Raw genomic sequence first — 26,793 nt, forward strand, 5'->3', positions numbered from 1 at the left:
ATGTATATGTTTAATTCTTGATCAGATAAACTAGTCTAAAGGAGTATAAGGTTACTATCAGTGTGAAGAGAAAATAACTTTAAAAAAGGTTTTATTTCTAATTATGGGATTAATGCCTCCACAAGTAACTGTGTACATGCGTGTGAAATTGCTTCAGTCATGTCTGACTCTTTGTGACTCTAAGGACCGCAGCTTGTCCAGCTCCTCTGTCCACGGGATTATCCAGGCAATAAACTGGAGTGGGTTGCCATGCCCTCCTCCAGGGGATCTTCCCAACCCAGGGATCAAAGCGGCATCTCTTATATCTCCTGCATTGGCAGGCAGGTTCTTTATCACTAGCACCATTTGACAAGTAATTACTACGAATGTATTATTCTCTTAGCTCTGCAGTCCAAGGTTTAGCAGGTGAGAACTACATCCCTGTAATTCTTTCAGTCTCTTGGCTTCCAAGGAACTATGCTGAGAGAGCAGAAGTAACTAATAAAGTGACTAAAATCCTTTCATGACGACATAATTCAAATTGTCACTGTCTGAGTATAAATTCACAAAAATAGTGACTGGAGGTTTCTCTGTGTCCAAATTATTTGTTTTAGGTTTAGCAACTTTATTTCTTAATTGACTTTAGATACTCTGCTACACTCTGAATACTATTTTGACTTGTTATATGAATAGATACATTCAGTCTTATTTTCAACCACATGAGGTTGGTTAAATTTGGATTTGGAAGAATCCCATGGATGGAGGAGCCTGGTAGGCTGCAGTCCATGGGGTCGCTAGGTGTCGGGCATGACTGAGCGGCTTCACTTTCACTTTCCACTTTCATGCATTGGAGAAGGAAATGGCAACCCACTCCAGTGTTCTTGCCTGGAGAATCCCAGGGACAGGGGAGCCTGGTGGGCTGCCGTCTATGGGGTTGCACAGAGTTGGACACGAGAAGCGACTTAGCAGCAGCAGCAGCAGCAGACATTTCTGAGAAGATGGTCAATTTGTCTTTCTGTGAACTATGATACTATCTAGTAGATAATACAGAGTTATACTATTCCTTAACTGCTTCATATATGTAATTCTTGATTCATCAGCAAGACTCAAAATGTTATCTATGTCTTTTTTATTTCCATAGCACACAGTAGGGTCCTAGACAAACAGTATATAATATAGGGGCCTAGATAAATATTTTGAACTGCTGAAACACACACGACAACCCCCTGTTTATACTCCATTTAATTTATTGCGTGGCCTGTTTTATTTAGCCACCCACTAGTATGAAGCCATAGTAAAAATTTTTATTACATGCTATTATATACAAATTATTATTACCTGGCAGTGATTTAGACCACTTGACCACTGAAAGAAGTTGTCTCTCACCAAGCTGATTCAGACTTGTCAGCAGAGAGCTGGAGGTATCAGGTTTGCTGTTGTCATGTCCTGCATAGACCACATCTGGTTCAATGCTCATGAGCAAGTTGATCAGTGGGGGGATCAACTGCAAGTCTTGACTTGGTGAAAAAGTGATTCTCTGGCTTAGGGCTTGGCTTTCGTTTGGAATACCCACCGGCTGTGGGAGGGCAACAGCATCTAGTGTTCTCATAACTCTAACTTTATTGAACTTTTTAAACTTTCGGCCTACAGAGAAGGAAAAAAAAAAGAAGAAGAAGAAAGAAAGGTCATGTAAATACACAGAAACTAAATATTCCAGCAGAAAATTATTTCTAATGTCTTAAAATTACAGCATTATAGCGTTATAGGTTTTGGTTATCAGTCTAATACAATGAGACCTAGTAAGTAAAAAGGTTAGGTCTCAGACATGGATTAAAGAATTAATTACAGCAGCATTCACTGGATAGGCTTGGGGAATTACACCAGTATCCAAGGCAAGGTTATGGAGCTTTGCAGTAAAAAAAAAAAAAAAAACATGTAGAAAAGACAAATGGCTCTTAGTAGAGACTAAGCTCAGTTTGGGGGGCTTCCCAGGTGGCACTAGTGGTTAAGATCCCGTCTGCCAATACAGGAAACATAAGAAATGCAATCCTTGGGTCTGGAAAATCCCCTGGAGGAGGGTACGGCAACCCACCCCAGTATTCTTGCCTGGAGAATGCCATAGACAGAAGAGCCTCGTGGGGTACAGTCCATAGGGTTGCAAAGGGTCAGACATGACTGAAGTGAACTTAGCACACACGTACGCAAGTTCAGTGTTGGCCAATATTCTGATAGGAGTATTAGAATAGTTATTACTATTCTGACCAAATTGTCCCAAAATTATTGCTAAAAACTGCATTAATTAAAACACAACCTTTAGTAGATGTTGAGTATTATTTTAAATTTTATTCTTTTAAGAATCTGTTAAAGGATATGCATATACACATGCAAACCCCACAAAATCTTGTACACAATTTCAGTGAGTTCACGATCAGTTGAAGTTCCCTGAAATCAATACATGGAGTAGTATGAGATCTAAGGACCCAAAATAAAGAACCTCATTTCTAAATTAAGGGGGGAGAGAGTCCGCATCTTGTGCTGGTCAGACCACATTTGTATTTGTAGACCATTTGTAGAATTTCTATTTCTAGAATTCTTTCCACTGCTGAATTGTGATGTGTTAGGAAGAAAAACGGGCTGACAGGAAGATGAGTAGAAAATCCGCCGTGTGAGGAGTGGTTGAAGGGGACCAAGATATAAAACTGGGCCACTGCTAGTTCCCAGAGGCCCTGGAGTGATCAGAGGGCAGGCCAGACTCCAGCCCCTGCCGACTCTTTGCCAGGCATGGGCTGCTTAATGGTATCAAGTGTCTGTGCTCTTCCGCCTGGAAAAAAAAAAAGGCTAAAGGAGGCTTGATAACGCTTTGCAATCATCTAAGCAGAGGTTGCAGTCGGCTGTCTTCAAACGCCTGTTCTGGCTCACAGACGTGTTTTCTTTGGCTCACACAATTCTTCCCAGAGTTATGAAAACATTTCTGAATTAGCTGGGTGGCAACAATCTGTTAAAGCCACGCTGCAGCTGCTGCTTTGGATGGGGCACAGACAGCCCGCAAACTGGTGGTAGGCCTTTGGTCAGGTTTCTTAAATTGAATCACTCTGCCCACTTAAATGACCTGCCTGGACTCGGCAAGCACTTGCTCTGGTGATTTCTCAGCTCAGGTATTGTTATTAAGAAAAAGGATTTTATTTATTCTATGGAGTCCCCCCAAACTATGTTAAAATCTGCAGGGGACAGATAAGCAAATGCCAGTCAAAACACAGAAAGGATCCAGAAGTGTTTAAGGAGATGAAGCAGGTTTCTTTGTGAAGGAATGAGTTCTTTGAGGGGAAGGAATTAACGTTTGTGGAGTATCTGCTTTATATATGTATCATGTTGCCTCACAGTAAGTGGGAATTATTAATTCCATTTATAAATTAGAAAGAAGAAGAGTAGAGAAGATGGCATGCCCAATATTAGAGTGATAGAACTTGGATGATGTGGACTCTGAGTTCAAACTCTTTCTCACACAATCTCCCTGGGTTTTCAGGCAAGGACTTCATGGTCATCTGGGGGGATTCTGAAAAAGAAGTTTAGGTGAGAGATGCTGGAAAAAAGCACAAAGGTTTGATTCCTTCCAATCCTAAAATATTGTGATTAACAGAAAATAAGACTTACACCCTTACCAGACTCTTCTCTCCCCAACAACTCCAACATGGTTTTCTTTTTAATTTGCATTAACCGCCTTTCTCTTTTTTTCATTTAAAAAATTAATTAATTTTAATTGGAGGATATTACTTTACAATATTGTGATGGTTTTTGGCATACATTGACATGAAACAGCCACAGTGCACATGTGTCCCCCATCCTGAACCCCCTCCTACCTCCTTCCCCACCCCATCCCTCTGGGTTGTCCCAGAGCACCAGCTTAGAGTGCCCTGCTTCATGCATCAAACTTGCACTGGTCATCTGTTTTACACATGGTAATATACATGCTTCAGTGCTATTCTCTAAATCATCCCACCCTCACCTTCTCCCACATAGTCCAAAAGTCTGTTCTTTACATCTGTGTCTCTTTGCTGCCTTGCATATAGGATCATCATTACCGTCTTTCTAAATTCCATATATATGTGTTAATATACTGTATTGGTGTTGCACTTTATAACTTACTTCAGTCTGTATAACAGGCTCCAGTTTCATCCACCTCATTAGAACTGACTCAAATGCGTTCCTTTTCATAGCTGAGTTCAATTCTGGTTTTATCAGGATTTGATTACACTATGAAACTATGTAATTTTACTGAAAACCAAAGCAAATATTTTACACTTTGATTAGTGTAACAAGTCTTATACACAAAATAAATTCCAAGACAATTTCCTAACATGTTGATTATACAAAGTGCAATTTGAATTAATATAGAAATGTTCACATTTCTGTTTGTGATCCAGGCTTTTCATGAATCCCAGTGAAAAAGAAGGGGGGACATGCAATAAAAGCAAAATTGAAAGGTGAACTAACATTAAACTAGATTATTTACGTATCTATCTTATATAATTTAACTTGATGCTCAACCATTTGAAATAAACACTAGCATTTCCATTTTTTAATATGAGGAATAGGTTTATAGAGGCTAAGTAATTGGCTAAGTTTATAGAGATAATAAATGCCAGAGTAGAGATATTAATCAAGGGTTAATTTCTTTTAGTCTTTCTTTTACTTACTCATAAAACATTTATTGAGTGGTTTTATGTGCTAGGCATCATTTAAGGTTCTGAAACTGCAGCACTGAATAATCAGACAAAGTATCTGCTTTCGTGGGGCTTATATTCTGAGGGGAAGATGGAGAGGACCTGTAAACAAATAAAGAGCAAGATAATACCAAACAATAGTGTGCACTATGAGTGAAATGGATAACAGTGATAGAAAGTAACCTTATGGAACAGGACAGAATTAAAAATGGTCAGGGAAAGACTATGGTCTTTCCACCAGACCACACTGCTGCCCCTTCATATAGCCTTTATTTCTCTAAATCTGTAGGCTAATGACTCTTTCAGAGCAGATCAAACAGTATATGTTGAAGGAGAACTTTGCACACCAGGGGAATTAACAAGAATTGAATACATGTACAGTATTATTAAAAGATGCTTTCCTGAAGCACTCAGTTCAGTTCAGCTCAGTCGCTCAGTCATGTCTGACTCTTTGCAACCCCATGGACTGCAGCACACTAGGCCTCCTTGTCCATCACCAACTCCCAGAGCTTGCTCAAACTCATGTCCATCAAGTCAGTGATGCCATCCAACCATTTCATCCTCTGTCATCCCCTTCTGCTCCTGCCTTCAATCTTTCCCAGCAACAGGGTCTTTCCCAATGAGTCAGTTCTTCGCATCAGGTGGCCAAAGTACTGGAGTTTCAGCTTTATCATCAGTGCTTCCAATAACTATTCATGACTGATTTCCTTTAGGATTGACTGGTTGGATCTCCTTGCAGTCCAAGGGACTCTCAAGAGTCTTCTCCAACACCACAGTTCAAAAGCATCAATTCTTTGGCGCTTAGCTTTCTTTAAAGTCCAACTCTCACATCCATACATGACTAGTAGAAAAACCATAGCTTTGACTAGATGGACCTTTGTTGGTAAAGTAATGTTTATGCTTTTTAATATGCTGTCTAGGTTGGTCATAGCTTTTCTTTCGAGAAGCAAGTGCCTTTTAATTTCATGGCTGCAGTCATCATCTGCAGTGATTTTGGAGCCTAAAAATATAAAGTCTGTCACTGTTTCCCTTATTTCCCCCATCTATTTGCCATGAAGTGATGGGACCAGGTGACATGATCTTAGTTTTCTCACTGTTGAGTTTTAAGCCCATTTTTCCACTCTCCTCTTTCACTTTCATCAAGAGGCTCCTTTAGTTCTTCTTTGTTTTCTGCCATAAGGGTGGTATCATCTGCGTATCTGAGATTACTGATATTTCTCTTGGCAATCTTGATTCCAGCTTGTGTTTCATCCTGCCTGGCATTTCACATGATGTACTCTGCATAGAAGTTAAATAAGCAGGGTGACAATATACAGCCTTGACGTACTCCTTTCCCAATCTGGAACCAGTCTGCTGTTCCATGTCCAGCTCTAACTGTTGCTTCTTGACCTGCATACAGATTTCTCAGGAGGCAGGTCAGGTGGCCTGGTATTCCCATCTCTTTAAGAATTTTCCAGTTTGTTGTGATCCATACAGTCAAAGGCTTTGGCGTAGTCAATAAAGTAGAAGTAGATGTTTTCCTGGAACTCTCTTGCATTTTTGTTGATCCAACAGATGTTGGCAATTTGATCTCTGGTTCCTCTGGCTTTTCTTGAAGCACTTTTCCTGAAGCTCTAAATTGTTACAATCTTGCCACCTCTATACTCCACCCCCTACAAGACCTGTTTCTTCTTCCCAAAACACATCTTGCTGCTGCTGCTGCTGCTAAGTTGCTTCAGTCGTGTTCAACTCTGTGCGACCCCATAGACGGCAGCCCACCAGGCTCCTCTGTCCCTGGGATTCTCCAGGCAAGAATACTGGAGTGGGTTGCCATTTCCTTCTCCAAGAGATGTAATAACTCATCTATCTACAGCTCATGACTGTGTGGCATGTGGGAAAAATGGACCTTGGGTTGGCCATATCCGTGTATGAATCCTATTATTTAAGAGCATTATATGGGGGGTAGATTATTTTATTTATCCAAGTATCGGTTTATTCAGCTTTTAAATAGGGAATCTACCTCTCAATACTGTCATCTGTCTAGATAAGATACTGTGTAAGGTATGTGGTCAAGTGCCTGGCATATAGCAGACACTCACTAACATTAGCTCTGACTTTTGAAACATGATTAGAAAGAATTGAGAGGAAGTGAAACTGTAACTTTGTTTGAATTTTCTGATATTAAAACATGTTCCTCATCAGGTATATTCCTCTCCCTCCAAAACCCAAGGAAACAAACAAACAACACAGGCTTCTATGGGCATGTATGTTTAAGCAATGCTGTGTTAGTAAATTTAAAGTGATATCCTTACCTTACTTAGTCCTCTATCTGAGAACCTTCAATACATTGTTTGGATTATGGATCTCTAAGAGAAAAATGTTAATATACCATGTTTTCCAAGTCTATCTGGCCTTTTTACTTGATGAAAGATCTGTTAGTATCTCAGGGAATTCACAGTTTGGAAAACACTACTTCAGAATATTTTTCTGTACGAGGTTTGCACATGAAATCAAGCCTACAGCTCATACGGTAAAGAATCAGCTTGCAACGCGGGAGACCTGGGTTCAATCCCTGGATTGGGAAGATCCTCTGGAGAAGGGAACGGCTACCCACTCCAGTATTCTTGCCTGGAGAATCCCATGGACAGAGGAGCCTGGTGTGCTACAGTCCATGGAGTCACTAAGAGTCAGATATGACTGAGTGACTAACACTTTTACTTTTTCACTATGAGTTGGACCTCATTAGTTCCATTGTCCAGCATCCAGTCTCTGACTTTTCTCTTAGCAAGTTAAATAAAACAATCAGCTGTTATTAAAAATACAGTTAACCTTAACTCCTTTTGACATTATATAAAATGTGAACTGTAAAAACACAGGTACATCTGCACCAAACTTTTAAACTGCCTTTGTTTCATCATAGAGCAAAATATAGAAGGGAGTGGTGTTCTTTATTTCTGCCACAAATGGCAATTTTAAGTTAAGGTCCAGAGCCTCACAGAGGACAACATTAGATTAAAATTTGGATAGATATTTAAATTTAGATATACAATTATTGTAACCACATACAGTGTTGTAGAGACAAATCAGAGTCCCCAAGGGAAGATAATGTTAAGAGAAGAAAAGGGTTAAAGAAAAAGTTCCCTTGTTCTTTACAGTGATCTTCAAAGAAGAGATCGCCTCTTTGTCCGCTTTGTGTATTCACTCAGTGTCTGGTACTGCCTCAATAAATCTCTGCTGAATGGATGAAAGAATATATGATTATGTCTTTCTGTAGTTCTTCTCCATTGCTCTATCTGCTTCCTTCTGAGTACACAGCCGCCACCTCCACCAGGCCCCATGAGGACAAGGGCCAGGTCTCCTGCAGTTACCAACGCTGACCCGAAGGCTTCCAAACCGCCTACCGCACAGTGGGCCACCAGGGAATGTTTCTTGAGCTACTGAAGTTATTATTTTGGCTTAACATAGAGCTTGAAAAAGGAATATCCCAGCAAGAATACAAAGAAGAGAATGGGAACAGCAATGTGATTTTTTTTCTGATTTGCTGAATTTCATATAAGGTGGTCTTCTTTCAAAGAAGTGATTCCTAACCTTCATGTACAAAAACCACTGTTAATATAATGAACAAATCTATATAACTTCATGTGTTTGTTGACTGAGAAAAAAGATAATGGTAAAAGTACCCAGAATCAGTAAAATACATAATAACTCTGTATAATATGTAACATTATGTACACTGAAAAACAACAGTACCTGGTGGTTTGGTAACCTAAGTAGAGACTAGGTGTGTGAGCCCAGTAGCCACCCTCGACTCACCCCCGGCATCTATCTTCACAAGTTTTCAACGTTTTGCTGGAAGGAGGGAAGATGCTAAGGGATGGGCGTGGAGGTGTTAGAAATAATGTGGAGAGAAAGACTTGATAACTGTCCCTCATTCCACCTAATGGACATCATTTTGAGGATGGAAGCAGAAGCAGAGCAGCTAATATTTTGAGACTTAGGGAAACAGGAGATCCATCTAGAGTGTGTTTTCTTTGGAAAGAGGAGATCCATCTAGAGAGTATTTTCTTTGTAATCAATGTGCACTACTGGAAGCCCGATACTCTGCCTCCTTCCTGTTGCAACGAGTGGACTGCCTGTGCCCCTATCACTTCAGCACTAAATCTTAGTTTTCTTCTTGTACTCAAGGACTTTCCTCTGCAACTGTCTGCCCTTGTGCCTGCATCCTCTAATCCTCTCATGCACAATCTATCCACTGAAGTGAGATTATTCTCTCCCCTCCCATTCTCCCTGGAACCCATTCCAGTCAGATTTTTCTCCCTACTCCAATAGAACTGCTCTTGGCAAGCACACCAGTGATTTCCACCAGTCACAAAACAATGGTCAGTGCTCACTACTTATCTTAATCAAACCATCAGTGGTGCTCGACACAGTTGATCATTTCCTTCTACTTGTAACACTCTAGTCTCTTGGCTTCCACATAACTCTTGTGGCAATTCCTTTAGTCTCTCTGGCTTGTTCTTTATATCTTCCCAACTTCTAAATCGTGGAGTTCCAAACTCAGCCCTCAGACTTCTCCTACACAGATATACTCTCTTTATACCTGTCTGCATCTACTCATATCTTTATGCCATGTATATATGGAACAGCTGCAAATGTATAACTCCTGCTTCAACTTTCTCAGGGAACTCGAGACTCAACTATCTTACTATTCAGCATTTTTGCTTGTATAACTAATAACAGCCTCCCCAAGACTTAATGTTTTTAAAGCAAACTTTGATACACCTGTCCCCAAATTGAAGCTTCCACTTTTCAACTCCATTTACATTATTGCTCTGGAAAAACTCTGGTGTCATCCTTGCTACCTCACTTCTTCTCTCACTTCATATCTAATTCATCAGCAGATCCTGGTGCATTACTATGAAATAATAATCCGAATCCGATCATTTCTCCCCATTTCCACTTCTTCCACCATCGTTTAAGCCACCGTCATCAGAGCTGTACTACTGCAACATGTGCTGGCTGATTTCCCAGCTTTCATCCTTGTACCTCCACAGCCTATTCTCTACTCAGCTGAATGGGCCTTTCAAAACTCCAATCATGTACACACTGCTATAATTAAAATAAAATGCTTTACCATGGGGGGAGAAAAAAAACTTCATACGGATTATTTCACTCCTTGCTCAATACGCTCAGTGACTACTCATCCTACTTAGAATGAAGTCCAAATTCTTTATCAAACTCTACAAAGCCCAATATCATTCTGCAAAGAGAGGGTCTCTTACAGTGTCCCCAGCTCCATCCACCTGATGCCCATGTTCTTGGAACTCGCTGAGTTCTGAGGAACTTGCTTCTGTTCCTGCCTCAGGCCTTTATTCTATTTCCCTTACCTGAAATGGTCTTTCACCTAAATATGTACAAGATTCACTTCTCATTTCATTTAGATTTATGCCCAACTACCAGTTGACCAAAATTCCTTGGTGGCTCAGTGGTAAAGAATCCATTTGCCAATGCAAGAGATGCAGGTTTGATACTGGGTTCAAAAGAGCCCCTGGAGAAGCAAATGGCAACCCACTCTAGTTTTCTTGGCTGGGAAATCTCATGGACAGAGGAGCCTGGAGCACTACAGTCCATGGGGTTGCAAGGAGTCAGACATGACTTAGTGACTAAACAACAATCAGAACCACTTTATCAGATAGGCTATTCTTTCTCATTCTATAATTAGATATTTGTAACATATATATCCACACTATACAAAAGTGTCAGTAGCTCAGTTGTGTCTGACTCTTTGCAACCCCATGGATTGCTCCTCTGTCCATGGAATTCTCCAGGCAAGAATACTGGAGTGGGTTGCCATTTCCTTTTCTAGGCAGTATACAAGAATCCCTTAAACCATAGAGAAAGACATAAACAGATATTTTACAAAGGAAGAAAAAGTAAAAACAGGGAACAAAAATACAATTGATCTCATTAGTAACTACAGCAATGCAAATTACGGTCACCATGAAATACAACCTATCCAGCATGGCAAAGACACAAAAATAAGAACTTTCATACAGAGCTGATATGGGATGTGAATTGGTATAACTATTTTGAAAACAGTTTGGCAGTATCTAGTAAAACCAAGATGAACATATATTATAATCAGGTGCATACCTTACCTATAGAAACTTGCATATGAGCACTAGAAGACTCAAGAATGTTCACAGCTACACTGTATGCAATAGCCTTAAAGTCAAAACACACATAAGAATATACTGTTAAGGGACACATAGATAATCAGAAAGCCTACAGAATTATAAAACAGAACGAAAAACCTAAAATTCAAGCTAGAAGTTTCCTGGAAAAACTGAAAGGACCAGGAGGAAATATACAATCAGTTTCAAGAGCATTGGTAATAAACTTTCCTAAGCCAGATGAATTCATATGTGGATTTTCATCACATTGTTTCATATAGGTAATATGCATTATATGCATGTTGTTGTATACCAATAATATATTTTATAGTAAAATTATGACATTAAAACAGCATGCAAAGAAAGGATAAAGTCAGTTCAGTTCAGTCATGTCCGACTCTTTGTGACCCCATGGACTGCAGCATGCCAGGCTTGCTTGTCAATCACCAACTCCCGGAGCTTGCTCAAACTCATATCCATCAAGTCAGTGAGGCCATCCAACCCTCTCATCTTCTGTCATCCCCTTCTCCTCCCACCTTCAATCTTTCCCAGCATCAGGGTCTTTTCAAATGAGTCAGCTCTTCATATCAGGTGGCTAACATATTGGAGTTTCAGCTTTAGCATCAGTCCTTCCAATGAATGTTCAGGACTGATTTTCTTTAGGATGGACTGGTTGGATCTCCTTGCAGTCCAAGGGATTCTCAAGAGTCTTCTCCAACACCACAGTTCAAAAGCATTGATTCTTCGGCACTGAGTTTTCTTTATATTCCAACTCTCACATCCATATATGACCACTGGAAAAACCATAGCCTTGACTAGACAGACCTTTGTTGGCAAAGTAGTATCTCTGCTTTTTAATATGCTGTCTAAGTTGGTCATAACTTTCCTTCCAAGGAGCAACCATCTTTTAATTTCATGGTTGCAGTCACCATCTGCAGTGATTTTGGGGCCCAAGAAAATAAAGTCTGTCACTGTTTCCATTGTTTCCTCATCTATTTGCCATGAAGTGATGGGACCAGATGCCATGATCTTAGTTTTCTGAATGTTGAGTTAAGGATACAATACTGTAAAATTATTCAGTATACATAACTGAATCTGAATAGATGCTATTACCATGAGTAGAAATTTATAAGGTAAGTATTAAGAAAGGTTCTTGAGAGAGAAAAGATATATAAGAGTGGGGGAGAAGGAACAAAAGATTATGAACTTCTCTAGTATATGTTAATAAAACAATTGGTTAAATGATCAGTCACAGTTGCTGTTTAATTGTTATATAATAACAGAGGAATATAGATTTCATTATATTTCATTATATTCATTCATTCATCATATATTCATTAGATTTCATTATAGACATCAGGATGGGATGTAAGCATTAGCAAAATGGGAAAGCAGAGTAAAACTTACAATTTAATAAGGAGGATTGAATAGGGAAAATAAAATGAAGAGAAAGGTGACCAAGCCAGCAAAATTTTCATCAGAAATGCAAAAAAATATAGAAAAATAAGCTGAAAATTAAAATATGAGAAAAGATGCAGCAGGAAAATACAAAACATGGCAAGTAGAAGTAACAATATTAATAATGAAAAACTTAACTTCTACATAAAATGACTATAGAAAACTGAAAGGACTACTAATAATCTATCAATGCATTGAGATAATTAAGTTACATGGCTAGAAAGAACATTTATAAAGATCACTAGATTTATTGCTTCCAATAATTGCCACTTGAAAAATAGAAAATATTCTATCACAAGGGATGAAGTTTACAAAATACTCAAGAATATATTGAAGAAAAGCATAGGACCTGTATTAAAATTGTAAAATTCTGTCACAGGACACACAGAAAAATGTGAATTAATGAAAAGACATCTGTACCTGAATTGAAAACCTTAAAGTATCAATAAGTCCAAAGTAGTACATACATTTTATACTGCTTCAATCAAAATCTAACAATTTTTAGAATTAGGAATGATGGTTTTACTGTTCACTTAGAAGAATAAATCAGTAGTCATGTACGGCTATGAGAGCTGGACCACAAAGAAGGGTGAATACTGAAGAACTGGTGCTTTCAAACTGTGGTGCTGGAGAAGACTCTTGAGAGTCCCTTGGACTGCAAGGAGATCCAACCAGTACATCCTAGGGGAAATCAACCCTGAGTATTTGGAAGGACTAATGCTGAAGCTGAAGCTCCACTATTTTGGCTACCTGATGGGGTTGCAGAGAGTCAGACTCAACTGAGTGAATGAACAACAACAACTAGAAGGATAAATGTGTGTGATAGTAGACAAGGGGATTTCATTAAAAGAGCAACTGTGATTTTAATATATGCCATGCCACATATTAAAATTTACAATAATGCTACCATAACCAAAACTACTAAATTATTAATAGTTTCATGGAATAGACATATAGATCGTCAGAATAGAATGCAGAACCCAGGAACACTCAGGAAATTCGTGCAGTACACCCTAATATATGTTAAAAGTAGTGAGTGAGAGGACCTCCACTTGGGCACATGACGACGACAGGGAAAGCAGAGAACATAAGCCCTTTAGTCCATTTTCATAACAGAATGGCAACAGACAACTGAATCAGGACTATGTGGTCATATCAACTACTTAACCCCATGACTTAGTCTTCTAAATCTGAGGGGCAAACCAGGCAAGAGGTAGAGAGAGAAGCAATGGAAAACTGAGAATTACTTTTGGAGTTGCTGGTCATATTTGACTGAGCAGAGGCAAATGAACAGTAACCTTTTATGCCTTCAAACCTGCTTCCCTGTTTTATTTTTTTCTTAATATTTATCATCTTCTATCAGGATATAATATTTTATCTTATGTAGTTATTTTGATAATCATCTCTGCCTCAACTGAAACATAAGCTCCTTACTGAAAGCATAGCTCTTGCATACAGTACTACACAATCATTTTACTGAACAAATTAACAGCTGCACAGCAACAAACCAATTTGCTTCCACAAGGGCTTGAACAATAATCTGGCTTCCTGCCATATTACTTCCACTTCTTGAATAATAGGAAGAACTCTAAGTGGCATTTCCCTTTAGTAAAAGATACAATCTAGGCATAAAATGTAGTATATTTTATAGTAGAATGTTTGGGTTCACATATGCCTGCAAACCCGCTGTTGACAATCTTTCTAAAATAGCTACATTTATGTCTCTAAACACTGTTTCTCTCTTTCCATATCAAACCATACAGCTGGGACTTCATATCTTCTAGCTCAAATTATAAATGGACAGTCAAACAAGGAAGGAAAACAAGGAGAACCAGCTAGCAATTACTAAGTCCAATAGCAGGCCAAGTTAGAATTATGTAGACTTAAATGTGAAGTAAATAGCAAGCATATTTGGAATTTAAGCAAAAATATTTTCAGAAATGATAAAAAGGGAATATAAAATAAAAAATCAGATGATTACAAAGTAGAGTAAGAACTGTTGTAGGAAATGGCCTTATGCAATCCTTTCACTGTATTTCAAAGATAAAGTGGCATCTAAGTTTCATGAAATCAAAGAATAGAAACAAAAACATTAAATAAAAGATGAAATTAATTGTAAAAAAGAGTGAGATAAAATGGGAGATGACAGAGAAAAAGCTTTAAAAAATAAAGAAAAATTAATTTATAAAAACAATTTCTACACATTAACAACAAACTATCAGAAATAGAAATTAAGGAAACAATCTCATTTTGTGGCATCTATTTGTAAATTATATGAGGGATACGGGGTTAATATCCAATGTATACAAACAGCTCCAACTCAACATTTTAAAAAGGACAAAAAAGCAAACAACTCCATTAAAAAATGGGCATGTCTGACTCTGCAACCCCATGGACTATACAGTCCATGGAGTTCTCTAGGCCAGAATACTGGAGTGGTTAGTCTTTCCCTTCTCCAGGGGATCTTCCCAACCCAGAGATCAAACCCAGGTCTCCCGCATTGCAGGAGGATTCTTTACCAGTTGAACCACAATGGAAGCCCCAAAATGGAGAGAAGAAATAAACAGACATATTTCCAAAGAGGAAATGTAGATGTCCAACAGGCAATGGCACCCCACTCCAGTACTCTTGCCTGGAAAATCCCATGGACGGAGGAGCCTGGTGGGCTGCAGTCCATGGGGTCGCTAAGAGTCAGACACGACTGAGTGACTTCACTTTCACTCTTCACTTTCATGCATTGCAGAAGGAAATGGCAACCCACTCCAGTGTTCTTGCCTGGAGAATCCCCAGGATGGGGGAGCCTGGTGGGCTGCCGTCTATGGGGTCGCACAGAGTCGGACACGACTGAAGTGACTTAGCAGCAGCAACAGGCATATAAGAAGATGCTCAGCATCATTAATCATTGTAGAAATGCAATTCAAAACCACAGTGAGGTATTATCTCAAACCTGTCAAAATGGCGATGGTCAAAAAAACACACAAATAAATGTTGGCAAGTATATGGAGAAAATGGAATACTCAGACACTGTTGGTGGGGATGCAAACTGGTGCAGTCACTGTGGAAAATAGCGTGAAGTTGTCTCAACAACTAAAAATAGAATTATCACATAACCCAGCAATTCTACTCTTGAGTATATATATCTGAAAAAACCCAAATACACTAATTCAAGAAGTTACATGTACCCAATGTTCATAGCAGAATTATTTACAATTGCTAAGATATGTGTCCATCAACAGATGAATGGATAAAGAAGATGTAGTACATATATATATAATGGAATATTACTCAGCCATAAAAAAGAAAGAAATATTGACATTTGCAGTAACATGGATGGACTTGGAGGGTATTATGCTAAGTGAAATAAGTCAGAGAGAGAAAGACAAACACTGGATGATATCACTTACGTGTGAAATCTAAAAAGTAACAACAAACCAGTGAAAACAGAAAAAAAGAAACTTAATCCCAGATATGAAGAATAAACTAGTGGTTACTAGTGGGAAGAGAGAAGGCAAAAGGAGAAACATAGGGTAGGAGATTAAGAGGTACAAATAAGTATGTATAAAATAAACTATGAGGATACACAGCAAAACAGGGGTAGTATAACCAATTTCATAGTAACTATAAATGGAATATAACCTTTAAAAATTGTGAATCATTATACTGTACACCAGTAACTGACATAGTACTGTACATTATACTTAGATAAAAAATAAATTAAAAATGTAAATAAAATCATTGTAGATTTTAAAACCTGTCATAAGAATAAGAAAGGAGAACTGCCAGTGTGAAAACTAAACCACAGACATGAAGATTTTGAGAAAAATTGTCAAATGAATTTTCAAAGGATTAAAATGTTAATAGAGAAAAGAAGGTAGATATAAAAGACAGATAAATAGAGAATCAACATATAGATTATTCTTGGGGATCATGAAAAAGAGAAAACATGAAACAGGAAAAAAGATTAAAAGGTAATATTAAGAGAATACTTTGCTAATATCTAAGGAAACTCAAATTTTCAGACCCAGAGGAGCTTACTTTGTTTTAAGAAAATAGATTAAGCTAGAGCTAAATCTTGATGATCCAACCAGTCCATTCTGAAGGAGATCAGCCCTGGGATTTCTTTGGAAGAAATGATGCTAAAGCTGAAACTCCAGTATTTTGGCCACCTCATGCAAAGAGTTGACTCATTGGAAAAGACTCTGATGCTAGGAGGGATTAGGGGCAGGAGGAGAAGGGGACGACAGAGGATGAGACGGCTGGATGGCATCACTGACTTGATGGACGTGAGTCTCAGTGAACTCCGGGAGTTGGTGATGGACAGAGAGGCCTGGCGTGCTGCGATTGATGGGGTCGCAAAGAGTCGGACACAACTGAGAGACTGAAATGAACTGAAATCTTGATGAAATTACTGAAAATCGAGGATTAAGAAACACACAGTCAGGAAAAAGAAGCAGATGATCAATAAATAAAAATAAATTAGAATATCAGATTTATTTTCAGTTAAATTAGAAGCCTATGGACAATGGCATTGTATGCCCAGGAATGGGATTGCTGGATCCTGTAAGTAGGTCTATTTTTAGTTTTTATTTTTCCTTTAAAAAAAAAAAACCTCCATATTGTTTTACACAGTGATTACACCAATTTACATCCCCACCAACAGTGTATGAGGGTTCCCTTCCCTTCACACTCTCTCCAGCCTTTATTTTTGTAGACTTTTTGATGATGGTCTTCTGACCAATGTGAGGTGGTACCTTTTTGTGGCTTTGACTTCATTTCTTTAATAATTAGTGATGTTGAGCATCTTTTTATATGCCTGTTGGCCATTGGTGGAGAAATATTTATTTAGGTCTTCCGTCCACTTTTTGATTGGACTTTTTAATATTGAGTTATATAAACTGCTTGTATATTTTGGATATTAAGCCCTTGTCAGAAGACAAAAATTCTAATTTGAAAAAAATGCAAATGTTCATAGCAGCATTATTTACAATATCCAAGACATGGATGCAACCTAAATGTCCTTCAACAGATGAATGGATAAAGAAGATGTGATACACACACACACACACACTTTCACAGAGTGGAATACTACTCAGTCATATAAAGAATGAAATATTGTCATATGTGGCAACATGGATGGACCTAGGGAATATTATACTAAGTGAAGTAAGTCAGAGGAAGACAAACATATGATATCACTTACATGTGGAATCTAAAAAATAATATAAATGAATCTAAATATACAATAGACACAAACTATAGACACAGAAAACAAACTTATGGTTATAAAAAGGAGGGAGGGATAAATTAGGAGTATGAGATTAACAGACACAAACAACTGTACATAAAATAAATAACAAAGATTTACTGTATAGCACAGGGAACTATATTCAATATGTTATAATAACCTATAATGGAAAATACTCTAAAAAATACATGTTATTGAACCACTTTGCTATGTCACCTGAAACTAACACAATACTCTAAATCAACTACACTTCAATAAAAAAGACAATGGCATTACATACAGATTTCACGGGAAGGGCCATATACACATTTCCCACGCTTTAATAGAATCTTAGTGAAGATTTGGAAGGCCATGGGAAGTGGTACACGCAGTAAGCATCTCACTTTCACCTTCCCTTTTCACCTCACTTCTCCTACGTCCTTCTCTTCATCCTAAACCACACAAATTCTCCTCGTTGCCTTTGATGGATAAAATTAGCAAATATCTTCCATAACCCAGCATGCTCCTGGGGTCACAGGCTCTATCCCAAACAGCTTATCAAAGCACTTATAAAAATCAATATGAATAGGACATTCTCCTCTAAAAGAAAAAAAATCAAAACTCCCAAATCTTCAACTAAAGAATATTTTCAATCATTTAGAAAAATTTTTGCCATGTAAAATATATATCATTCCTTTCAGCTCATGTTCCCATGGGAAACAAGGCTTAAAAACATTAAGTACATATGACGACTATTTAATAACTATTATGTTAAGTAAATACCTCTATTAGCTATGACTGTGTAAATTAATTTCAATTCCAAGATATCTGCATTGATTTTTCAAAGGTTCCTACAAAGAAATAATGAAACAATAAAAGAAATAAGAATAGCTTTTGCAGTAAAGTTAAACCCTTAGTCTGCCAGTGATAGTTTGCACTAAATGATGTTAAGAATAAAGGCTGTTTTAAGCTACCACTCAGAAATCTTTGCATGCCAGCCATTGTTCTGTATGCTTTAGATGCATCATTTCATTTACCTTCACAATAACTCTCACTAGGTGGTCACAATAGAAATGAAAATAGAGATGTGAAAAGCGGTGTAGGTGCCTGAGGTCCAGCAGCTGTTAGCGGAGAAATCGAAATCAAACCCTACTGTTCTGATGCTATACTCTAACTTCTACCTGCAAGGTATGGGGAACACAGAGGCAAAAAGTAAATGTGAAAAGTGGTCCTTTGCTGGTGAAATCCCTATCGTAACTGGAAGAAGAAAATGAAAATTCTCTCTGAGAGAAACTCCCTCAATTAAGGTCACACAGAATTTTACAAAAAATTAAAACTCATTGAGAAACCATATCCATAATCAAGGATATATTTTTAACCACCACACCAGAAGAGCACAACTATATGATGAGCTATGGGGCTCTGAAATTACTGAATACAAATATTTGCAATAGATATTTTATAATTATTAAAAATATATAATAAGTAATGAAACCACCAGAAATGGAAATGCTAGTTAAAAAGAAATAGGTAAATTTATAAATGAACCATGTAGAATGTTTAAAAAAAAAAAAACACTAAAATGAAAGAATGGTGAACTGGAAGCCAGAACTGATGAAATTACACAGAATATAGCTCAGAAAGACAACGAAACAGGAAAAGTGAGATACGGAAGACACATGCACTAACTTAATATATGTCTAAGAGGTAGTCTGGAGGGAGAAAGAGGCAATGAAAAGGAAGGAAATATTTGAAGGATACTGGGATGCTTTCAACGCTTCTGGTAGTTATAGAAGACATAAATTCCCAGATTTAGAAGTTACAATGATTTCCAGGAGAACAAATAAAACTAAATTTAAAACTAGTTATGTTAGAGTGAAATTGGAGAACCAAGTATAAAAAACATTGTCTACAAATTCAGAGAAATTATTACCTCACAGAAACAACTATTAGATACATGGGAGAACTCTCAGAAAAAATTATACAAGCAAAAAGAGCAGACTACGCTTGCCTGGAAAATCCCATGGACGGAGGAGCCTGGTAGGCTGCAGTCCATGGGGTTGCAAAGAGTCGCACACTACTGAGCAACTTCACTTTCACTTTTCACTTTCATGCATTGGAGAAGGAAATGGCAACCCACTCCAGTATTCTTGCCTGGAGAATCCCAGGGACGGGGAAGCCTGGTGGGCTGCTGTCCATAGGGTCGCACAGAGTCGGACACGACTGAAGTGACTTAGCAGCAGCAGCAACATTAGTTAGGGGTGGTATGGATACTCACTCAGTTATGTCTGACTTTTTGTGACTCTATCGAGTGTAGCCTGCCAGGCTCCTCCGTCCATGGAATTCTCTAGGCAAGAATACTGGAGTGGGTTGCCATTTCCTTTCCATTAGTAAGGAGTAGAGGGAAAAAAATTCAACTCTCAGTTTTATAACCAGCAAAATTATTAATTAAAAGTGCAATAGAGATATTTTCTGAAATATAAAGAGTGAATGAGTATCACAAATTCTTACAGAAGGAACTTATAAAGTTTATTTCAAAAATAAACTGGATGACTTTGTGAATTAGAAAAAAAATCAAGCAAATAGGTAAATATGTAGGTAATCTACTAGACTGAATAAAATAATACTGAGTATTATTTCTAGATCATGTTTGAAAATGAGTGCTGTTTACTTTGCTGGGACTTTCTTTGTGCTATTTGTCTTACTTCTGGCAAAAATATTTTATATTGAATGGAGATATAAAATCTCACAAGATAATCCTGGACCTGCTAAGTAGAAGTAAGTGAAGAATTTTATGTAGGATACTGAAATAGAAATTTTATGACAGCCAGAATGCTTTCTGAGAATCAAATGGGGAAATAGAGGGTAAAGATCAGTAGACAAGTAATGGTGCAAATCCTTTGACATTATGAGGATTATAGTAAGCATCACTGTTGTTATTGCTTAGCCGCTAAGTTGTATCTGACTCTTTGTGACCCCATGAACTGCAGCACACTAGGCTTCCCTGTTCACTATCTCCCAAAGTTTGCTCAAACTCATGCCCATGGAATCGGTGATGCCATCCAACCATCTTATCCTCTGTCGCCACCTTCTCCTCCTGCCCTCAATCTTTCCCAGCATTAGGGTCTTTCCCAGTGCATCGGCTCTTTGCATCAGGTGGCCAAAGCATTGGAGTTTCAGCTTCAGCATCAGTCCTTCCAGTGAATATTCAGGGTTGATTTCCTTTAGGATGGACTGGTTTGATCTCCTTGCAGGCCAAGGGACTCTCAAGAGTCTTCTCCGACACCACAGTTCAAAAGCATCAATTCTTTGGCACTCAGCCTTCTTTATGGTCGAACTCTCACATCCGTACTTGATGCTGTAGTTGGGTCAATTTACCAGCAACTACCCCTACAGTAGATTATGTCTAGATACATGCAGTTACTTTGGATTAGCATAAGCATGATGTTTCTGGGATCAGTTCACTGGGACTATGCTCTCACAACCCCTTGCAGCACTGACTTAGCTTGTCTTTCCTCCTTCAGGATCTAATTCTACTTCCCATATCAAAATACTTCAAAAATGCTAGAGAATAGGAAGTATAAGATTTAAATAGATACTTGCCAAACAAGTATATTAGAGTTGAATTTTTAAAAGAGTAAATGTCTCCATCTTTCAAACAAGCCAGACTGCAAATAGAAGGGAATCCTTGTACCCTTCAACCCTAAATTTTTACTGTGTCTAGAGAATAGGAGACACTGATAGACACAGCTGAACTGTCCAGGCTGGCAGCCACAAAAGCAGCCTTTCCAAACTCCCATAAAACTCGAAGCAAAGAAGTGAGAATGAATACTCTAAGGAATATCCTTACCAAGTGTGTATGGGATGAAGTTTAGGGCAGCGACCAAAATACATTATTTAGCTACAGGCTTCAATATGCCAACGTGGGGAAGCAGTGTGAGTACTGTCTCTGCAGGGGTTGGTGATGCAAAGACTAGGGTTTGGGTGGAAAAGGAGGTGCTCATCAGAGGAAGACCATGGGAGTTCTAAAGAGGTAGATGGCAGGCATCACCCACAGCAACTCCTGCATTAGAGAGGATAGATTTCATTTTTTAAATAGTAATCACAAGCATAGAGGAGGCATCTGAACTTCCAGAAAAGGTACTTTTCAGCGTCCCAAAGTCATGAATTTTGGAATTCTTCAGAAAATAAATTGAGCCTCTGTTGTCTTCAAGTGTAGAAGGAGGAAAAAACAAAACACTTTACCACACAATCTTGCAGCCCAGAAAGCTGCAGCTCTTTGCCAAGAGAATGAAGCCAATCTAGGTGTAGGAGGAGGTAAGAGAGAAACTGCTTTCAAACATAACCTTTTAAAATTTGAGGATAAGCCTCTCTACCAACAAAACAAAACAAAAACAAACCTATAAAAATAGTCTCCAGCTTTAAAAAATCAGCAATATAACCATGCATTTAATCATTCTTTTATGTAGAAGGCTACTTATTTTTGAAAGAGCTAAGTATGTTTATAAAAGTTTAACATTTTTACAATAAATACAAAATACAGAGCTACATTCATTTCAGAAAAAAAAATTTATGAGTTGTTACACAAAATATTTTCTAAAGGAAATAAGTTAGAAGTAGAACACTTAAACTAGAAGATATATTACCGTCCTTCAGAGTATAACTATCTTTCCTACTCAGTACTGTACAGCAATGAACAAAATGCAAAAGTTCACTGTGACCTAGTGAAGGTAAGGGAAGTGAGTCATTAAAAACAAGAATCATATGCAACTCAGAGGCCAAGTAACTCAAACATAATTCTCATAACCAGACCATAGCTGCTGAAGCAAACCTGCAAATCTACGTCATGACATGTAAGAAACACTAATATTTCTGACCTTTGATACTCTATCCTAAGATTTTGCTAACTGTTTTAAATATTTTCATGTTCTCTCTTTTTCACTGAGGCAAAATTGATATATTCGTTTTAGATGTATCACAGAATGATTTATTATTTGTGTATATTGCGAAATGATCACGACAATAAAGTCTAGTTAACATCCATCTCATACATAGCTACTAATCATTTTATTCTTGTGATAAGAATTTTAAAACCTACCCACTTAGCATCTTTAAAATATACAATACAGTATGCCATACAATATCGAGTATTAGCCTTAGTCACCAAGTTGTACATTACATTGTTGGTTTAGTTGCTGAGTTGTATCCAACTCTTTTGTGACCCCAAGAACCGTAGCTCACTAGTGTCTTCTGTCCATGAGATTTCCCAGGCAAGAATATTTGAGGGGGTTGCCATTTACTTCTCCAGGGGATCTTCCTGACCTGGGGACTGAACCAGCATCTCATGCATTGGAAGGTGGATTCTTTACCACCGAGCCACAAGGAAAGCCCTGACTTATTAATTTCATAACTGAAACTCTGTACCTTTTGGCCATTTTCACACATTTCACCACCCCCATTGCCTGCCTCTGGGAACCAACAATTTGTCCTCTATCTCTGAGCTCATTTTTTATGGTCCACATACAAGGGAGATAATACAGTATTTATCTTTCACTGATTTATTTCACTTAGAATAATGCCCTTAAGGTCCAACCAATCCATGTTGCCAAAAATGACATTTTTTATTGCTGAATAATATTTCACTGTGTGTGTATACATACATACAAATATATATATATATATATATAATATACCTCATATTTTCTTTATCTACTCACCCATCAATAGACACTTGGGTTGTTTCCATGTCATAGCTATTGTAAATACTGTTGCATTGAAAAGGTTAAGTACTAAATGGGAGAAAATATTGGCAAATCATATATCTAATTGAAAAATAGTTAAAGGATCTAAATAGGCATTGTTCCAAAGAAGACATAGAGATGGCCAAGAACAGTTGCTCAATATCACTAATATCAGGGTAGTGCAAATTAAAACCCACTGAGACATTACCTCACACCCGTCACGATGCCTATCATCAAAAAGACAAGAAATAACAGTTTTGATGAGGATGTGGAGAAAAGGGAACTCTCACGCACTGTTGGTGGGAATTTAAATTGGAAAAACAGCATGGAAGTTTTCAAATAAAAACTAAAAGTAGAACTACCATATAATCCAGTAATGTCATTTCTAGGTATTTATCTGAAGGAAAAAAAAAAACTAACTAGAAAATACATGTTCATTGCAGCATTGTTTACAATAGTCAATGTTCTCTTCTGTTTCATCTATTGTTATTCAAATGACTCTATATTAGCATCTGGTCCCATCACTTCATGGTAAATAGATGGGGAAACAATGAAAACAATGTCAGACTTTATTTTCTTGGGCTCCAAAATCACTACAGATGGTGACTGCAGCCATGAAATTAAAAGATGCTTGCTCCTTGGAAGAAAAGCTGTGACAAACCCAGACAGCGTATTAAAAAGCAGAGACATCACTTTTCTGACAAACGTCTGTCTTGTCAAGGCTATGGTTTTTCCAGTAGTCATGTACTAGAACTGGATAATAAAAAAGGCTGAGAGCTGAAGAATTGATGCTTTTGAACTGTGGTGTTGGAGAAGACCCTTGAGAGTCCCTTGGACTGCAAGGAGATCCAACCAGTCCATCCTAAAAGAAATCAGTCCTGAATATTCATTGGAAGGACTGATGCTGAAGCTGAAACTCCAACACTTTGGCCACCTGATGAGAAGAGCTGACTCGTTTGAAAAGACCCTGATGCTGGGAAAGATCGAGGGTGGGAGGAGAAGGGGATGACAGAGGATGAGATGGTTGGATGGCATCACTGACTCAATGGACATGAGTTTGAGCAAGCTCCGGGAGATGGTGAAGGACAGAGAAGCCTGGCGTGCTGCAGTCCATGGGGTCACAAAGAGCTGGACATGACTAAGCGACTGAACAACAATTACATTAGGAATGCAAAACCTCAGAAAAGTGACAAACATGAAGAGGAAAGAAGAAAAGAAGGAAGGATGCATGGAAAGAAGGGAGGGGGAGAACACAGGCTCTATCTTCAGTAATGTCGAGGCAATTATTACTTCAGTGAAACTCTTCTAATTATTGAAGAATTGAACTTTGAGCACTTCTCATCATCATGAAAAAGAAGTTCTCATTCTCAAAAGACCACAAGTACATCCTCCCTTACTCCAGAATTTTAACACAGGGCTAGTAATTAGAATCTGATCCAGTGAATTTACTACCTTCTTCCTGATTTCCAGGAGTTGGATTACTGATTCCCAGACCCTTGCCACTGACTCTCTCAGGAAGAACAACATCAGGACAGACATAAAAGAGTGTGCTGCCAGCTTCTTTCTAATAAACCTCTGTGAAGAGCCACTTATGAAATAATTAAATGGTATTTCCCAGTTTGTGATGATGACCACAGGATTTAAAGATTATTTGATGGGAAAAAAAGAGGCAAAGAATTTTGATATATAACTAAGACCCAGGGGTTAGAACTCATGTTTTTAAGTGTTAGATACCATTGTGAATAAACCTTTTAAGCATCAAACTTTTTAAGTACAATTCAGAGGGCCAAGAAAAGCCAATAATTTGGAAAAAGTGCAATTTAGGGAGACTTATTCTACCAGGTATTGAAACACAGTTTGAGAGCTATACCACTTCAGAGTGTGTGGTAGTGGTTCAGGTATAAACAATGCAACAGATCAGAGAAACCAGGAAGAGAAGTAAATACATATGTAATTTTGATATACATCAGATATAGCACTACAAGTTCCAGTGGAATTTGTAACTGGAGTACTAGAAAAATACTTATATTTTAGTAAGGGAATAAAAAGAAATAAGTATCATTAATATATAATTTGATAGTAGTACATATGTATAATTTACTTGTGAATAGATCTGAGGCAGTGTGGAGGCTCAGAACATGTTTACTTCTATAGGACTGCAGCATCAAAAACTACTGAAAACCATTTATCCGTAAATGTGCTCTGGCAACTGGTTATCCATATAGAAAATAAAGTTTCATTCTTGTCTCCCTACATAAAAAAAAGATACTTGTAGGGAAGTTAAGGACTTGAATATAAAAATAAACTTTTAAGAGTTTAGATGATATTCAGTAAATTATCTATACAATTTCAGGGCTAAGAAACATAAAGGGAGAATACTGACACATATGACCATATAAAAATTAGAAAAAAGATATTATAAACAAGGTAAAAAGTCAAGACATAAATTGTATGTAGCTAATACAGAATTAGGAGAGTACAGATGTAAGTTGTATCAATCAGTAACAAAAAAGACAATACTGTTGAAAAATGGCCAATAACTATGGATAGCTAAATCATAGAACAGGAAGTACAAGCGGCCAAGAAATATAGCAATATTTTCTCTCACCATAATCTAGGACACACAAATTAAAACAAAATTAGATATAAATTTTAGGACCATCAAATTAGAAGAATTTAAAAGGCTGAAAACACAGGTAAGGATACATAACATCATAACAACAAGAGCTCTCAAACACTGGTAGAAGCAAAGATGCTGGAGGGTAATTTGGTGATTAGGTAACAGTAAGTTTAAAGGTACACAATATCCCAGTGAACCAGAAATTGACTAGCTTTCTAGATATACAGCCTAGAGGACTTCTCAGTTGGTACACACAAAGTCACAGGTACAAGGATGTTTGTTGCTGCTGACCCTGCTCTGATGCTGCTTTACGCTCTGTCCCTAGACTCGAACCCTCCCCCTGCATCCTGGTTCCGAGTCTTCTCTGAAGTTCTCTTCTCCTCATCACTCTGTTTCTTACTGAGCATCTATTTTGTTGCTGGTTGGAACCCCCAAATCTCTCTTCTGAACAAACTCAAGTTTCTCAGTGGCTAGGTGTCTCATCATTTTTACACTAGTTCATCTTAAATCACTTATCCATTATAACAGTTAAGACCAGTAAAATAAATTCAGTTATGGAATGGAAGACTGCTTAAGGGCTAGCGCCTTTCCTCAAAATGAAAAACACTACATGAAACCACATCCCCTTTGCCTCTTCCAATCACTCTTTCTTGAGTTCTAGTAATGGCTACATTGGACCTTATATTCAAGAATGCATGCAAGTACGTTGTGTGCGGAGTCAAGTCCAACTCTTTGCAGCCCCATGGACTGTAGCCTGCCAGGCTCCTCTGTCCATGTGACCTTTCAGGCAAGAATACCAGAGTGATATTTCATCGTAGTTTTGATTTGCATTTCTCAAATAATGAGTTGAGGTTTGACAGAAAACAGCAAAATTCTGTAAAGCAATTACCCTTCAATA

The 26,793-nt window shown here is 37.9% G+C and overlaps 1 protein-coding gene across 3 annotated transcripts in view; it reads right to left on the reverse strand.

Moving 5' to 3' along the window:
• PGR (progesterone receptor) overlaps positions 1 to 26,793 on the reverse strand; it is a 114,352-nt gene that overhangs the window by 27,275 nt on the left and 60,284 nt on the right. For all 3 annotated transcript variants that reach the window (XM_027563911.1, XM_027563910.1, XM_027563912.1), the window contains one exon: positions 1,318 to 1,623. In XM_027563911.1, coding sequence (XP_027419712.1) covers positions 1,318 to 1,623 — 306 coding nt within the window. The remainder of the gene's footprint in view (positions 1 to 1,317; positions 1,624 to 26,793) is intronic.

Source organism: Bos indicus x Bos taurus, chromosome 15 (assembly GCF_003369695.1).
Source record: "Bos indicus x Bos taurus breed Angus x Brahman F1 hybrid chromosome 15, Bos_hybrid_MaternalHap_v2.0, whole genome shotgun sequence".
In the NCBI taxonomy this organism is placed as follows: Eukaryota; Metazoa; Chordata; class Mammalia; order Artiodactyla; family Bovidae; genus Bos; species Bos indicus x Bos taurus.